The sequence below is a fragment of the Neoarius graeffei genome, chromosome 12 (assembly GCF_027579695.1).
Source record: "Neoarius graeffei isolate fNeoGra1 chromosome 12, fNeoGra1.pri, whole genome shotgun sequence".
Taxonomy (NCBI): Eukaryota; Metazoa; Chordata; class Actinopteri; order Siluriformes; family Ariidae; genus Neoarius; species Neoarius graeffei.
Genome location: NC_083580.1, coordinates 5,851,721 through 5,870,467, shown reverse-complemented (window position 1 = coordinate 5,870,467; position 18,747 = coordinate 5,851,721). Strand labels below are relative to the sequence as shown.

At 42.7% G+C, this 18,747-nt stretch overlaps 1 protein-coding gene across 3 annotated transcripts in view; it reads right to left on the bottom strand.

Annotated features, from left to right (window-relative positions):
* ctif (CBP80/20-dependent translation initiation factor) overlaps window positions 1-18,747 on the bottom strand; it is a 174,922-nt gene that overhangs the window by 46,841 nt on the left and 109,334 nt on the right. For all 3 annotated transcript variants that reach the window (XM_060935414.1, XM_060935416.1, XM_060935415.1), the window contains 2 exons: window positions 5,214-5,721; window positions 4,739-5,038 (listed from right to left, as the gene is read on the bottom strand). In XM_060935414.1, coding sequence (XP_060791397.1) covers window positions 4,739-5,038; window positions 5,214-5,721 — 808 coding nt within the window. The remainder of the gene's footprint in view (window positions 1-4,738; window positions 5,039-5,213; window positions 5,722-18,747) is intronic.

Below are 18,747 nucleotides of genomic sequence, written 5' to 3'. Positions count from 1 at the left end.
GTTTTGTTTGTTTTGATAGCAATCGGGAAAGTTTGAAAAAAGTCGGCAGTAATCGTCATTTAAACTCGTTTTTGTGCAATATTTCGTTTGGAAAACAGTTTTCAAAATGGCGGCGCTGACACTTCTTCACGTATCGAAGTCTCGCACAAGTCTCGTGAAGATCGCGCGGGTAAGCGACGCCTGCCGTGGACCGAACGGACTAAATTCAACACGGCTAAAAACCGAACAGGCCGATAAGTATAATATTTAATTGCAATTAGCTGCCGATACGAGTCGCGATATAAGGTTACTAAAACCGAAAACGTAACCGAATAACATGTTAATTAAGAAATAAAGCAAGTTTAAAAATCACTTCAGTTCCCCTCTAAAATTGCTGTACAAGTACAGCTGAAATTAATAAAATGGAAAAAAAAATTAGAGGGAATACAGTGATATCAGAACATGAAGAGCTGTGGTGTCGCTACTATCGCTCAGCAGGCAGCTACACTCTGAGGGCTGAGAGCGATGGCGCTGTTACTCATCTTCATGCTGAGGTCGTCTCTTACAAAAGCTTACAGGAAGTGGAGATGACGAGAACATCCCTTGTTCTTACGTTCGTCTCTGTTCTGCACAGACAAACTTCGGATTCCTACTGCTGAGGCAAATCGCATGGAAGGAAATGAAACATTCCTGAGGGGGAGAAAGCGAGACAGACAGGCGCACAAAGAGAGAGACTGATAGAGATCGAGAGACAGGTAGATAAAGAACAAGGGAGAGTGAAACAGACAGAGAAATATGGAGACAGAGAGACTGGAATAGAAGACAGTAACAGACAGAAAGCCAGACAGAAATATACTGAGAGAGTGAAAGAAGCAGAGAGAAAACCAGCAGGAGAAAAAAAAAAGGGGGGGAGAACTTAAAAAGGTAGAATAAGTCTGGCGGCGCAGCAGGTGGGATGACATTTAGTGCTGCACGCCAACCCGGAACCCCTCTGAGATAGACGTCTGTCTGAAAGCAAGCAGGAGAAGGAGAGAGGGTGGTGCAGAGGAGACAAAGAGAGAGAAAAAAAAAGACTGAAAGGGGAAAGAGACACGGACCGAGTGTGTGGGGGCAGGAAGGAGTGTGCGGTAACGTTTATTAAGGCCATGTCTTGTATCTCTACGCTGATCAGGACACACAGGATGCTGAAAGCTACCGTACGATGTCACCGAGCAAAGTGGACGTTTGTCCCGAGAAGCTCACTGAAAGCGCCGGACTACTTGTGCTAGGAGACAGAAGGACGTAGGTACGAGAACCACGGCTCTGGCTGACCATGTCAACAGAAGCACGTGACATACGTTAGGTAAAGGAGTAGCTCTGGAGGATCCTCAAGCATCCACGGTTTTGGTAAACTGGGATGTATGGGTGCTGTCGGCCAACCCACTCTGTCTGTCTGTCCCTCTGAGCTGAGATCGAGATGCTGACCTCTTCTGCTCCTCGGACCTGCCTGATCCATCCTGATGCCGTACGTCTGGCATCACGTTGCTCCTGTGGAGGACGGCCCCATACGGACAGTCGAAAGTCGTGCTTGGAGGACGCTCTGGACACTGACGGTACTGCTTTTTATGGCCGAGGACGACAGTTAACTTGCTAACTCGAGGACTGCAGTCGTCATGAACAGTTTTGCACTAGCCTGGCAAGCCAGACTAAATGTGAATTAGGGCTGTGCGATATATCGAATATACTCGATATATCGCGAAAATTCTGTGCGCGATACATAAAATTATTATATCGTAACTATCGAGTATTTTATGGTCATCTTCCGACTTGCGTTTGTTTCGTGTTTGTTTAAAACCTTTCCCGGTGGTTTTCTCCCTGTCCCTCAGGCAGTAACGTGAGAGGCTGCCTAAGGGTAAAGAAAACAATAACGTCACGCACTCGCCAACCAATCCCGGGCGACATCTCCGTGCTGAAAGGAACTTCCGGGAAGATTTTCTAGTTTCGGTTGTGTTGCCAGATTGGGCGGTTTTAAGTGCATTTTGGCGGGTTTTGAACATATTTTGAGCTGGAAAACGTTAGCGGTATCTGGCAACACTGCGGGGAAGATTTCCTGGTTCCGGTTTACAGCGCTGACTCAGTTCGTGCAATCGCTGGTGTTGCATAGGCTACCGTGTAAGCTCTGGCCATTTCAGCGACAAATTACTTCCTAAAAAAAAAACTAGTAAGGGGTCAGTCAACTGGCATTTTTTGGATATCGCGAGGAGGACATGGAACAGCAAATGCCAGTTTGTAAAGTGTGCAAAAAAAAAAAACTGTCATCACGAAAGGCAGCAGCACTACAAATATGTTCTATCACCTGAAACTCACCCGGTACAGTATGAAGAGTCTCTTAAACTCCGAACTACTTGCCCACGAGCTAAACAAATGACCATAGCGGCCTCGTTCTCCAAAGCCCCCCATATGAGAAAACGAGTCAGAGATGGAGAGCTATAACGGATGCGATCACTCACTTCATTGCCGAAGACATGATCCCAGTTAGTATAGTGGAAAAACCAGGCTTCCAAAAATTACTAAACACACTCGATCCCAAACATGAGTTGCCTGGTCGCAGACATTTTACAGAGAAGGCAAAACCGGAATTATACACATCTGAGAGGCGGAGCCGGAAAACACTCAGTTCAAAAGTGTGCAAAGAGAAAAATTATGTTTTGCAGATCTCTCTCTTCTCTCTCTCAATCTCTCTCTCTCTATTGTGAATGTTCCAGTGGTTCTCAGTAGTCAGGTTAATAGCTTGGAGATCTATTTTTTAAAATAATTTAATGAATGAGCACTTTTCTTATTTAGGCTAAATGTCTCTCAGTGTTGAGCTGCACTTTATTGGTTTGAGCTCTGAGCAGCTCTGTATTGTTTTGCCCCTTTGTTGCAATTTTCAAGGTTGTTTTTGCAGTTTGTGCCACATCTTTGTTGAATAAAAATAGTCTTATTTCAACTCAATTGTGATTAATCACTAACATGAACATTTAAAATGTGTTGTTGAAAACCACCTGTAAAGTTAACCAAGAATGTTATTTAATCTGCAGGGATTGGAGTGAAAACAGTAAAGAGTAAAAGTTAGATTTCATGGGGTCCTTTAGAGGAGATTTCAATATATCGAGATCTATATCGTATATCGTGAAATGGAGAAAATGTATCGGGATATTCATTTTTTTCCCATATCGCACAGCCCTAATGTGAATATTTAGTCTGGCCTCGATCCGTAGACATTTCCGACGGGTGTAGGAGGAACAACCCGCTGTCTTTCAAACTGTCTCTGTGCGTATAGGCCAACGCTCTGACCAATCAGCGCAACAGTGACTGTGACGTAGTCAGAGCGACAGAAAGCAGTGGGGGAGGCCTTGAAATAAATAATTTTTCAAAATGCGTATTAATTAATAAACAGGTTCTAGATATTAAGAAGTTTGGAGATAATGACCACAAGTTTGGAGTCTGTACCACATACACTCATTTTTTTCCAAGTGTTTTTCAAGTGTTTGCTTAAACTGTTTTTGAGAGTTTTTATTTAGTGGTGTTTGGTGAAATAATTTCCCTTAAATTTAAAATAACGGGAAAATAAGAAACAATCAAAAAGTAATGTTTCAAAGCTGTTTATTAATTCTTCGTCCTGCACAAACTAGCCCCATCCTTTTGGCTACGAGCGGAGCCAGCTGGTAGATCAGACTTTTGCCATAGCCGGTCAGCAAAACAGCGAAAACGTCCTTCTTGAAAAGGAATGAGCGGAGAGCCTCTTCCTGCTCATGTTTCAACGAAAACTCCAAGTCTAATTCTTCTAAAACTGATTCCAAAGCAGAGTCAAACGCGCGCTGTTCACTAGCCGTAGCCATCTTTCCTGCTGCGCTTTCTCCAGTGTCGCGCAGCTTTGTCGTCACTCCTGCAAAAGCCCGCCCAAAGAATCCAAACAAAAACCTTGCATTGTGATTGGCGGGCACGATTTGATACCCGGGGTGTTTTTGTTTATATGGTGCGAGGCTAGACCCACTCGCAGGCAAAAATATTTTTGGCCGCTAGGCGGGTGGGTCTAGTTTACTAGGCTAGTTTTGCACTCGAGTTTCCGTCAATCAACCGTTTATAACTTCAACAAAAGACTTCATGTTAAAACTCTAATGATTTTATACTGGTGTGACTCTTTCGGATACAGTTATAGAGGCGGGTTATTTATAAATCACGTTGTCTGTTATCACCCAGATGAGGATGGGTTCTCTTTTGAGTCTGGTTCCTCGTGTCGTCTGAGCGAGCTTTTCCTCGCCACCGGCTTGCTCATTGGGGATAGATTAGGGATAAAATCAGCTCATGTTTAAATTTCTGTAAAGCTGCTTTGCGACAATGTTTGTTGTTAAAAGCGCTATAAAAAATAACCTCGACTTGATGTATGTGCGGCACAAGAACCCGCTCCATACATCCTCTCGTTTGCCAAGCACGTACCGACGCTTCATCTTTACAGCGTCCGTTCGAGGCGTTTCTACCATCCAGGCTACGATCTGTAACCATGTTATGGTGTTAAACAGATTGGAGTTTGATCAGAAGCTGCTAAATCAGGGGTAAAAAGAGTAAAAAAAACACTTGGGGTTGTGACATTATAGGAAAATAATCAACATGGAGTTTGATCAGAAGCTGCTAAATCAGGGGTAAAAAGAGTAAAAAAAACACTTGGGGTTGTGACATTATAGGAAAATAATCAACAACGCAATTGCTGTGCTCCTTTAGTGCTGCCGTGACTACACACCTGTAACATGTTCAGCAGGAGCGAGCGGAACTTTGTGCCCTCCACCATGAAGAGCGCCATCTTGTAGCAGAGTTTGGCGGCGGTGGCGGCGAAGCCTCGGTCTCGGACGGCTTTGCTGTAGATGGTGTGCACGATCTCGCTGAGCGTCTCCTCCGACTGGGCTGAGCTCTGCGCCTCCTCCATGAAGGAAGTGAGCTGCGCCTCCACGCCACTGCTGTTGCTCCTCATGCTGTTCAGGATCTCCAGCAGCTTGTCCATGCGGTTACGCTGAGGCCCCGGCGTTGCCACGGGAACCTCGTCCTGTCAAGGGAGAGAGACATGACACATCATGTGAAAGGGATTTTCATGTTCCTTAAAAAAAAACCAAAAAAAAATACGCATCAGCCAATCGGCTATGCTTTAGGGAGGACGAGCTACATCGGAATCTCCGCCCCAACACACTACAAATGCGTAAACTCCGCCTACATTGACTCACCTTCTCTTTCAGTCTCCTACTCAGCCTCTCTTTCGAGGACTGCAGCAGGCTGACTTTCCCTCCCTCGGGCTTCTCGTGCCTTCCATCCTTCTTGTTGTCGTCTCCTCCGGCTGACTTGTGTATATTCTCCTCCTCCTTCATGCTGTCTGTGTCTTTGGTGTTCCGCTGGCCTGGCTGTCTGTGCTGCTGGTGCCAGCGCCGGTTCTGGCTGTAACCGTGGTGATGCCCGCGGCCCTGGTGCCCGCTTTGGTAGCCCCGCCCTCCGTGTCCGTACTTGGCATTGAAGGCTTCTGACTGGGGGTCGGCGACGAGCTGTTGCGTTTGATTGGTCATCTGATGCTGCTGTTGGGAATGTGGTGGCATCTGCTGATGTTGCTGTTGGGAATGTGGTGGCACCTGCTGATGTTGCTGTTGGGAATGTGGTGGCACCTGCTGATGTTGCTGTTGGGGATTGTGGGATTTGGGTCCTCCTCCTCCTCCACCTCCTCCAGGAGGACGCTGCTGTCTCCTGGAAGAGAAACAAGAGTGTGTGATCAGAGGGCGAGGAGGACACGCCAGCACACAGGGCATCGGATTGGTGCGGAGGCTCCGAGCAATGAGGCCCATCTGCTCGGCTACTCTCGAGGACCGGATACGCATTTCCTTTTTCTCGTTCTCTGCTACTAACGTCACGAATCCCCTACAGTAACCTTCTTGTTTTTGATTACTTTGATCCCGAGTCTTATTTTCCATCATTTGACCTTTTTTTTTTTTTAAATTCTTGTTGTTTGAATGCGAAATGGTATTTAATATACGACGTCACAATCAATTAATCGCTAATAAAATTCTTCGTTTAATTTATCGTGAGAAAATCAAATCGTGAATCGAATTGTACTTGAGGGGCGGCACGGTGGTGTAGTGGTTAGCGCTGTCGCCTCACAGCAAGAAGGTCCTGGGTTCGAGCCCCGTGGCCGGCGAGGGCCTTTCTGTGCGGAGTTTGCATGTTCTCCCCGTGTCCGCGTGGGTTTCCTCCGGGTGCTCCGGTTTCCCCCACAGTCCAAAGACATGCAGGTTAGGTTAACTGGTGACTCTAAATTGAGCGTAGGTGTGAATGTGAGTGTGAATGGTTGTCTGTGTCTATGTGTCAGCCCTGTGATGACCTGGCGACTTGTCCAGGGTGTACCCCGCCTTTCGCCCGTAGTCAGCTGGGATAGGCTCCAGCTTGCCTGCGACCCTGTAGAAGGATAAAGCGGCTAGAGATAATGAGATGAGATGAGAATTGTACTTGAAACCTTTTACGCTTCACTCTGTCTTCAAGAAGATGCTGAATAAACATGAACGTGTGATGAAGAGCAGATGTGAACGGCATTTCCAGTTGTGCGTTTCCTATTGAATGCAGTTCAAGGAAACAATCAAGAGCCGTATGCAGCTACACAAAAGAGAAAAAAAATAAATAACAAGAACCTCGTGTTGCACGGATCATTTAAAAAACAGTTTGGTTATATAATTTTATTATTACAATTCTTTCATTCTGGTCCTAGGATGCATTTGCAGTTCCAAGAACATGTTTGGCTTTTCTTCTGGACTCCATGCCATTTCATGCTGGTCTTTTTTCTCCCCTCAGAGCTGAAGAGGCGGCCGGAGCATGTGTGCCTTGTTGCCCACTCGTCTCTCGGGTTTAAAGCCGGCCAGAATGGCAGAGACGGAGTGAGTGCTGTTAAACGATCCCACTCTGCCACGGCTGACCTAGATTTATCCGGAACAGAGAGCACAGGCTTTTGACAAACCGCCCTGGGGGTTGTTTAGGTTGCTCCTCTAGCTTTTATTCGGTCCTATAACCAAACCGGCACAGACCGAGTTGAACACTGCTTTATAGAATTACAACACCAGGTGTCTGACTTTGAAACTCTTCGCTTCCAGGAGAATTTATTTACGTTAAATTCTGGCTTTATTAGTTTACAGTGTCCAGTCGATAACGCAGTCCAAGCCAGTCGGGTGTGAGTGCAATGCATGAGAAGAGCTTCAGTAAACGTTCACATCAAACATCGGAAAACTTTAAAGTTGGAGACTTCGACCGTAGCGTCGTTGCTGGTATCAGATGTGCTGGTCTGAGTATTTAAAAATAATAATAATAAATAAATTAAAAAGTATACCCCTTTCTCAAGAGTGCCAAGCTAAATTCTTAGGAGTAACAATAGATGACAAACTGACCTGGAAACCACATATAGCCATGTTATGTAATAAAATATCTAAAACTATTGGACTTATGGGGAAAATCAAACATCTTCTCACTCAACAAACCATTATCACCATATATAATAGCTTAATATACCCATATCTGACCTACGGAAATATTGTATGGGGATGTGCCTACAAAACTACACTACAGCCCCTAATACTACTCCAAAAAAGATTTGTTCGTATGGCCACCGGATCCTAGTCTGGCTAACGCAACTTCAAAGCTCTGCGAGCATTGGTCTGACAAAGATATTAAGCCCAACCGTTTCCCAGAGCCCGTGGTTGACCCGCCTCCCTGAAATGCCTCAGTTTGCTACTGGTCGAAGCCAGAAAAGGCTGTGACGAAGCTTAAACCAATCACATCACTCTTTCCTCTGACGTATGTGACGCAACGGAAACTGCTTGAGTAACAGGAAGAAGATAAATACCTCCAGGGCATTTCTCCAATGAGAACTTCCCGTTGAATGCTTTCAATACAGCATCTACCGCCGTGTCAAAGGCTTGCCGCTGCTCCATGTTCGTAATGTTTCTAGTGAATGAAGCGCTTCCGGCATAGATTCTGTAAACAATCTATGGCTTCCGGTCACAGTTCTACTACGTCACTGCCTTGAACACGCCTCTACCCAGGGCCGTTGGAGATGCTCAAAGTTGATTGGCTCCCGATTTTTCGGGAGCTTGGAAGAGCTGGAGATAGCCTGCCTTGCCAGACTAAGTTCGCAACAGGCCCCCGTGTTGCGTCACACTTAGGATGGGCGGGCCCAGGCTAACTGGATCCAGTTTTATGCCCATTCTTTACCTCTATTTACAAAGCTTAGGATTTTAAATATTATTGATATCAACAGACTTCAGCTAAATATCTTCACTTTCCAATTTCTTAGAAATTCTCTTCCAGACACGTTTGATAGTTTTTTAAAATCTTAATTCCCAATTTCATGCTTACCAAACTCGACAAAGCGACCAACTACATATCCCCCAGTGCGAACATCCCTAGGTCAAAAGAGTGTTCAATACAAATGTGCAATTGAATGGAATAACCTCCCCCTCCACCTTAAAAGTTTTACATCCATGATTAGTTTTAAACGTAATCTCAAAAAACACCCATTTTCTTTCCCCAGCCACACTTGACCTTTATCTTTAAATATAGTTCAGTCTTGGATCAAATTGTAAAATATTACACTACACCATGCACCAGGCTTCGGTTATTAGTACAATATTTATTCACCATTCAAAATCAATTATAGTTTTTTTACTTTATGTATAGATCCTAAGTTACATTTTATTCGTTTCTTATTTTCACTCGTTAACTTATATTTTATCTGCAATTGACATTATATTTCAGTTATGATACCTGTTACAGTTTAATATATAATTTTGTTACCAATTATTATATTATTATTATTATTATCTTTATTTGTTATTATTTACTATTGTTAATATAGTTATTCTCTAATTTGTTAAATTTGTATTAATTACTTGTCGATAATTCACCATTCAAAATCAATTATACTTTTTTTTACTTTATGTATAGATCCTAAGTTACATTTTATTCGTTTCTTATTTTCACTCGTTAGCTTATATTTTATCTGCAATTGACATTATATTTATTTCAGTTATGATACCTGTTACAGTTTAATATATAATTTTGTTAACAATTATCATATTATTATTATTATCTTTATTTGTTATTATTTACTATTGTTAATATAGTTATTCTCTAATTTGTTAAATTTGTATTAATTACTTGTTAATTTAAATGGGGGAAGACTTAGAACAAGCCATTGTGCTTTTTTCTTCCCCCAGCACGTTTTCTGTTTTTGTTCCATTTATGTTTTCTTGTAAATCTCTTTTATCATGTGCAAATAAATAAATAAATAAATAAATAATCTCCTGGGATTTTCACACACACACACACACACACACACACACACACACACACACACACACACAGTCTCTAGAATTTAGACTCTGGAAAACCAAACTGGAGCGTCAGCAGCGCAGTAGCTCACACGGCTGTACCATGACAAACCAGACTCAGTTATAATTAGCCAAATTGTTCTTCATGAGAGCAATTAGAACAATTTGATCTCCCCAAAAAAAACACAAACAATCAAAATCCATTGAAAACTCAGGGAGGAGTATTGATTTTCCTGAAAGTTCACTAACCGGCCTAATTCGCAACTTGTTATTGAGTAAATCACAAAACCAGGGAGTAACTTTTGTGTAGACGGATTAGATCTTCCAAACAAAACATTCAGAATCAAAACCCATTGAAAATTCAGGGAGAAGCAGTGCTTTTTGTGAATTGTGGACGGACGGATGACGGATGCCGTGTGATGGCGAGAGCTCATTGCCCTATGGCCGGTGAGCTAAAAAAATATATATATATATTCAGCAGTTCTGCAGGAGAAATGCCTCATAGAAGAGCGAGGTCAGGCTACGGCAACTTCAATAATCACTTTTTACAACTGTGGTAAACTGAAAAGCATCTCAGCATGTCCAACCTTGAGGCAAATGAACTACAACAGTCTAACACCACACTGGACTCCACTCCTGTTAGCCAAAAAACATGAATCAGAAGCTAAAGTAGGTACAAACTTGGCACGTCTGACTCGAGGTTTGACACAGAGATGCTTTTCTGTCTACCACGGTTGTACCGAGTGGTTATTTGAGTAACTGTAGGCTTTCTGTCAGCTCCAACCAGTCTGGTCACTCTCCTCTGACCCCTCTCAGGGCAAAGACGAGACGTGTCCGTATCCACGTCCATCCATCGAAGACGACACCAAAGTGGATGAAACTTTGGGGAAAACTAGATTCCTCTTCTGACCGTGAAAGCTCATTTATGAAACAGTAATAGATGCAGATTTTGTATAATCTTCTGCACTGCTTCAAATCCATGCTCAAGTAGTGTCACGCAAATCCTGAAACTTTGCAATAACACCCGGCCAAAGCCGTAAAGAAAAAAAATTAAAGTCAGGTTTGCCAACTTCTCCCTGTAATTATTGAGTGGTAACACACACACGACAGAAAAAAAAAAATGGAGTATAAAACACTTCTGGAATATAATTCTGTTTCAGATCAGGCCACATCAACCAGTCATTGATTATTTTCCTACAACACCATGTCCCCGAGTGCTTTTATACTTAGTTGAACCCTACATACACGTAAACAGCGGCACACTTTAGTTTCTGGACAATAATGCAACAGGAAACAAGGTGTGTATACTCAGTGAAGCGTTTTAAGGCCGATTCAAGAATTTATAAAGTCTGTAAAAACACAAACGAGCGTAATCCGTTATCAAAAACCAAGGAAGCATGAGAGAGGGTCAGAACCAGGAAGTGCTAGACACGGAACATGAATTCAACACTAATTTGTGATAAGACTTCACAAGACAGAGACGCAAACTAATCAAGGCTCGGACGGAGAACAGGTGAGCACAATCCTTGACTTGCAAGTGACATCAAAGCAAAATAGAAACCTGGATGTTGGCCATGTTGGTGGATGTACAAATGTGGGGGTCAAGTGACATTCCATACAAAACAGTCACGCGTGCGCAACCCTCTTTGCTTTTCCGCTGCTTTAAGCGTTCTTTTAGCTCTGCCATATCTTTGTGCTGTACTGTATATGGTAGGGTGCATCAGTTGCCCTCACTTTCATAAAATCAGAATGTCATATGGTCAGATGAAACCAAAATAGAACTTTTTGGTAAAAACTCAATTTGTGTTTGGAGGAGAAAGAATGCCGAGTTGCATCCAAAGAACACCAGACCTACTGTGAAGCATGGGGGTGGAAACATCATGCTTTGGGGCTGTTTTTCTGCAAAGGGGCCAGGACGACTGATCCGAGAATGAATGGGGCCATGTATCGTGAGATTTTGAGTGAAAACCTCCTTCCATCAGGAAGGGCATTGAAGATGAAACGTGGCTGGGTCTTTCAGCATGACAATGATCCCAAACACACCGCCCGGGCAACGAAGGAGAGGCTTCGTAAGAAGCATTTCAAGGTCCTGGAGTGGCCTAGCCAGTCTCCAGATCTCAACCCCATAGAAAATCTTTGGAGGGAGTTGAAAGTCCGTGTTGCCCAACGACAGCCCTAAAACATCACTGCTCTAGAGGAGATCTGCATGGAGGAATGGGCCAAAATACCAGCAACAGTGTGTGAAAACCTTGTGAAGACTTACAGAAAACGTTTGACCTCTGTCATTGCCAAAAAAGGTTATATAACAAAGTATTGAGATGAACTTTTGTTATTGACCAAATACTTATTTTCCACCATAATTTGCAAATAAATTCTTTAAAAATCAGACAGACAATGTGATTTTCTGGATTTTTTTTCTCATTGTGTCTCTCATAGTTGAAGTGTACCCATGATGAAAATTACAGGCCTCTCTCATCTTTTTAAGTGGGAGAACTTGCACAATTGGTGACTGACTAAATACTTTTTTGCCCCACTGTATATTAGGGTGCCTCAGTTGCCCTCACTTTCATAAAATCTGATGCATTTTTGTTTGGGTGTTCCTTTTCACCAATAAAGACATCCTGTAAAATTTTTTGACCGTATTCAAAAGTCTAATGGTGGCACCATGAGGTTCATTTTTTTGCCAAAAAATGCTTATTTTATGTTTTCGCGTAAGGTTTGAATCACAATGTTGGACTCCGTTTATTGATTTCTTGTGACTCAGAGATCATGTTAAGAACCTTTGCAAGGGATTGAGAAGCATTAATGTGATTCATAATACATTTGTACTGTTTAAAAGTAGTTGAACAATGATTCAATGAACAGCTAAAACTCAAACTGTGCTTGATAATATATTTAGAATATGGACTAAAAATGTGTATCTAAGATATTTGGTATACTCTATAAGGTGCCATAATGTTTCATGAAAAGTGATCGAAATTTTGTCATAAAAGTCATAAAATGGCAGCTTTTTCCATAACTTTGAGCTCCTGGTGCCACCATTAAACTTTTGAATTTTGTCAAAATATTTCACCCAGTGCGTTTTCTTACCAAAAGGAACATAAAAACAAAAATGCATCATGATCGGAGGAACTTTTCATTTTTAGGGGGCAACTGATGCACCCTAGTATATGGTTGTGGTCACAACAGGACTCGTGACCGTGGCACGTTCCGATTTTTTAGAATTCCGTCCGTGATTCGGAAAGAGGGCGAGGAAACACTGCGGCTTAGTACGGAGAGGAGAGGAGACGAGCACGGCTGAACAACATCGGCAGGGCTGATCTAACAGGGGCTAAAACCAAAACCGCTCGCGTTTGCGGTGATCATTTTATCTCAGGTGAGATTCAAAAGCTTTCTCGATAATATCATGGAAGAATTTTATTTCATGTTGGTAGAATTTTGCTATAAAACGAGCGTTCTCTCTTGTCATGGTTCACTCAGTCGTTGTTATAATTTTAACAAGTGTATTACTATTTCGCTTCTAAGAGCACCAGCAAAATTATACGATAGAAACAATCCAGACTGGGCGCCCACTCAGAACACGGGCTATGTTTCGTCCAAGGTCGGACTTGATTCTTCAACAGCCGAACCAGATAGAACGCGATATCTGGGTACTTGGTCAGTAGAAGCATCTTATATTCAGAAAAGTCCGACTTTTTAAAATAATATGGGTCAAAACCGCACATATCCATCTTCTCTTGGTATCGAATCTTTGCTCGATTGTTCAAATCATGGAAACACTGAGAAAATTCAGCAGTGTTTACAGACACGCTTTCAGCAGCTGCCATCCTAGTTGCTTTGTTTATCCACCATCATGGTGGACGCTCATGACGTAGCACATTTTGATCACGTGGTTGCAAGTCGTCTATAGGGCAACAAATCAATCACAGGATGGGGGTGGAAACGAGACTCGACCTCAAACCATACCGCGCATGTTCAGACACAATAACCAGACCATGTGACAAACTCAAAACCTTAATGCTTAGAAGAATTTATGTCATACATAAAATTTATGTCATACAAAAAAACCCAAAAACATTAATGTAATGAAGGCCTCTGAGGTTAGCACATATGCGCGCGCGCGCGAGAGAGATATGCAACATACGCCACAGGACCAAAAAAAAAAAAAAACGCCTCTCCTCTCCCATCGGTTTGTAAAATACAAATCGGAGTGTTTTTTGATGACCATCTGGGACAGAAACCAAGCCGGTTCCGTTTGTGGTGTTCGTTTAAAAGCCGCTTGCTTTCATTAACACAAATGGAAGCTACACTGTGGCCAACATGGGGAGCAGATCAAACAGCAGCCTTGGGGCAAAGCAGAGACTCGATGCCCTTAGAGAGCATCCAGTAACACACTTAACCTTTGTAGTTTCACCACTGCAGGAATTCCCCATACACGGTCAGCGCTCTTAATGGCGGAGTGGAAATAAGACGTCAGGGCTTTGACCGTGGCATTTTCCTTCTTTATGATGGTTAACCTGCGATGACCTGATGACAGGGCAGAAAATCTTTTACATGCACACACTTCAGGCCTCTTCCTCCTCCTCGGATTCCTCACAGCTCAAGCATGCTGGACTGGCTGTATGGATAACCACTCCCTCCCTCCCTCCCTCCCTCCCTTGCAGGCTTTATAAAGGAGTCAAAGCCAGTTTTTATTTGGATTATTCAACGAAACATAGTACAACCCCGATTCCAAAAAAGTTGGGACAAGGCCATGTTTACTACTGTGAGACATCCCCTTTTCTCTTTACAACAGTCTGTAAACGTCTGGGGACTGAGGAGACAAGTTGCTCAAGTTTAGGGATAGGAATGTTAACCCATTCTTGTCTAATGTAGGATTCTAGTTGCTCAACTGTCTTAGGTCTTTTGTCGTATCTTCCGTTTTATGATGCACCAAATGTTTTCTATGGGTGAAAGATCTGGACTGCAGGCTGGCCAGTTCAGTACCCGGACCCTTCTTCTACGCAGCCATGATGCTGTAATTGATGCAGTGTGTGGTTTGGCATTGTCATGTTGGAAAATACAAGGTCTTCCCTGAAAGAGACGTCATCTGGATGGGAGCATATGTTGCTCTAGAACCTGGATATACCTTTCAGCATTGATGGTGTCTTTCCAGATGTGTAAGCTGCCCATGCCACATGCACTAATGCAACCCCATACCATCAGAGATGCAGGCTTCTGAACTGAGCGCTGATAACAACTTGGGTCGTCCTTCTCCTCTTTAGTCCGAATGACACGGCGTCCCTGATTTCCATAAAGAACTTCAAATTTTGATTCGTCTGACCACAGAACAGTTTTCCACTTTGCCACAGTCCATTTTAAATGAGCCTTGGCCCAGAGAAGACGTCTGCGCTTCTGGATCGTGTTTAGATACGGCTTCTTCTTTGAACTATAGAGTTTTAGCTGGCAACGGCGGATGGCACGGTGAATTGTGTTCACAGATAATGTTCTCTGGAAATATTCCTGAGCCCATTTTGTGATTTCCAATACAGAAGCATGCCTGTATGTGATGCAGTGCCGTCTAAGGGCCCGAAGATCACGGGTACCCGGTATGGTTTCCCAGCCTTGACCCTTACGCACAGAGATTCTTCCAGATTCTCTGAATCTTTTGATGATATTATGCACTGTAGATGATATGTTCAAACTCTTTGCAATTTTACACTGTCGAACTCCTTTCTGATATTGCTCCACTATTTGTCGGCGCAGAATTAGGGGGATTGGTGATCCTCTTCCCATCTTTACTTCTGAGAGCCGCTGCCACTCCAAGATGCTCTTTTTATACCCAGTCATGTTAATGACCTATTGCCAATTGACCTAATGAGTTGCAATTTGGTCCTCCAGCTGTTCCTTTTTTGTACCTTTAACTTTTCCAGCCTCTTATTGCCCCGTCCCAACTTTTTTGAGATGTGTTGCTGTCATGAAATTTCAAATGAGCCAATATTTGGCATGAAACTTCAAAATGTTTCACTTTCGACATTTGATATGTTGTCTATGTTCTTTTGTGAATACAATATCAGTTTTTGAGATTTGTAAATTATTGCATTTCATTTTTATTTACAATTTGTACTTTGTCCCAACTTTTTTGGAATTGGGGTTGTTCATCTTTGGTTCTACACCAGTGATCATGATTTACATTTGGCCTTGGTGAAAGTCTGCACTCAGCAGTGCCATCCATCTTAAAATCCAGTAGATGGCAGTCAAGTTCAGTAGTAACAAAACATAACCAATGTAGAAACATGACAGCTCCATAATACGTTACATTAGATGAATGGTATTTAACAGACACTCTTATCCAGAGCGATGTACAGTACATCCTACCCACAGCAGCCTGGGGAGCAGTTAGAGGTTGGGTGTCTTGCTCAAGGGCACTTCAGCCATTCCTGCTGGTCCCAGGACTCGAACCGGCAACCTTTTGGTCCCAAAGCTGCTTCTCTAATCATTAGGCCATGGCTTCCCCTATTCACAGGTACCAGTAATCTTTTGGGATACACATATACGCACATAATCCTCATAGTTTTGGAAATATATCCAGTATAAAGTGGTTGCGGTTACAGATTCGCACATCATAGAGTCGACTGTCATCCTTGGCAGAGGTCTGCGCTCTTCAAATACCCTTCAAGTCTATGCCTGAGCTTTTGGGTTGTTTTTTTTTTCCCTTCATATGCTTGCATTTAAAGTCAGTGGTCTAGACATTATTAAAACCCACCAACTTCAACACTTCTACTTAAGAGCAATCTGGTGATCTTGAAGGTGTGAACAACACAATAAGACAAAAGATGACAGAGAAGAAAAAAAAATCAGTGCAGCTTGTCATGTTACTGCAAAACCGTAAAGACTTTCTCATGTCGGAAAACTTGCTGACCATGACGAAGTGCTGACAGTGGAGTAAAACGGCATATAGGAAGAGTAAACGCTAAATAAATGGAACAAGACAACTGAAATGGAAAGATGAAGGATCGTAAATACAGCACAGTACATTTCTGTCGATTTATTTTTCCATTTACTTAAGTGCTGTTTTGACAGATTGCCTGTCTGAGTAATGAGGGTTTTATTACATCTCTGGTAACAAGCGTGACAAAAATGTACACATGCTCAGGATGCATGGTGCTCTGTGTGTGTGTGTGTGCGCAGAAATGGAAGAAGTACAACCCCGATTCCAAAAAAGTTGGGACAAAGTACAAATTGTAAATAAAAATGGAATGCAATAATTTACAAATCTCAAAAACTGATATTGTATTCACAATAGAACATAGACAACATATCAAATGTCGAAAGTGAGACATTTTGAAATTTCATGACAGCAACACATCTCAAAAAAGTTGGGACAGGGGCAATAAGAGGCTGGAAAAGTTAAAGGTACAAAAAAGGAACAGCTGGAGGACCAAATTGCAACTCATTAGGCTAGTGGCCTAGTGGTAGCGTGTCCGCCTCTCGATCGGGAGATCGTGAGTTCTATTCACGGTCGGGTCGTACCAAAGACCATCATAAAAATGGTACCTACTACCATCTGGCAAGGCATGCTGCAATACAGATGCGAGTAGGGGAGTTAAACTCTCGTGGTTACCAGAGGACTGGCCCCCCACTGTAACCCTAGCTATGTAATAGGCGAGAGGCAGAGGGCTGCAGAAACGGAGATCGGCGCCGCCCGATGCGCCATATGGCACGGGAAGGAAGGACGGGTCAATTGGCAATAGGCCATTAACATGACTGGGTATAAAAAGAGCATCTTGGAGTGGCAGCGGCTCTCAGAAGTAAAGATGGGAAGAGGATCACCAATCCCCCTAATTCTGCGCCGACAAATAGTGGAGCAATATCAGAAAGGAGTTCGACAGTGTAAAATTGCAAAGAGTTTGAACATATCATCATCTACAGTGTATAATATCATCAAAAGATTCAGAGAATCTGGAAGAATCTCTGTGCGTAAGGGTCAAGGCCGGAAAACCATACTGGGTGCCCGTGATCTTCGGGCCCTTAGACGGCACTGCATCACATACAGGCATGCTTCTGTATTGGAAATCACAAAATGGGCTCAGGAATATTTCCAGAGAACATTATCTGTGAACACAATTCACTGTGCCATCCGCTGTTGCCAGCTAAAACTCTATAGTTCAAAGAAGAAGCCGTAGCTAAACATGATCCAGAAGCGCAGACTTCTTCTCTGGGCCAAGGCTCATTTAAAATGGTCTGTGGCAAAGTGGAAAACTGTTCTGTGGTCAGACGAATCAAAATTTGAAGTTCTTTATGGAAATCAGGGACGCCGTGTCATTCGGACTAAAGAGGAGAAGGACGACCCAAGTTGTTATCAGCGCTCAGTTCAGAAGCCTGCATCTCTGATGGTATAGGGTTGCATTAGTGCATGTGGCATGGGCAGCTTACACATCTGGAAAGACACCATCAATGCTGAAAGGTATATCCAGGTTCTAGAGCAACATATGCTCCCATCCAGACGACGTCTCTTTCAGGGAAGACCTTGCATTTTCCAACATGACAATGCCAAACCACATACTGCATCAATTACAGCATCATGGCTGCATAGAAGAAGGGTCCGGGTACTGAACTGGCCAGCCTGCAGTCCAGATCTTTCACCCATAGAAAACATTTGGCGCATCATAAAACGGAAGATACGACAAAAAAGACCTAAGACAGTTGAGCAACTAGAATCCTACATTAGACAAGAATGGGTTAACATTCCTATCCCTAAACTTGAGCAACTTGTCTCCTCAGTCCCCAGATGTTTACAGACTGTTGTAAAGAGAAAAGGGGATGTCTCACAGTGGGAAACATGGCCTTGTCCCAACTTTTTTGAGATGTGTTGTTGTCATGAAATTTAAAATCACCTAATTTTTCTCTTTAAATGATACATTTTCTCAGTTTAAACATTTGATATGTCATCTATGTTCTATTCTGAATAAAATATGGAATTTTGAAACTTCCCCATCATTGCATTCCGTTTTTATTTACAATTTGTACTTTGTCCCAACTTTTTTGGAATCGGGGTTGTACTTTTTTGTACAAAAAAAAAAGTACTTTGTACTTTTTTGTTTCACTATTTCTCCACTGTACCTTCGCTTCCAAAAACCAGACATGATGCAAGGACAGACATGTGGAGACAAAAAAAACAAAAAAACAAAAACGTGGGAGGTTTCAGCGTTACCTTGCAATGGGTGAACAGCCAGCCAGTTTTCTTTTGATCAGCTCCAGCCAGTCTCTATTGAACTCTGGTATTCTGATTTAAGACGCCAGTTTAGAATTTACAAAAATTCCCCATCGCCTTCAGCCTTGGAATAAAATAATGATGTGCTTTTATATTCATTTTTAAAATACAGACACACACGTCAAGCATTAACACAAGTCCCTGAATGTT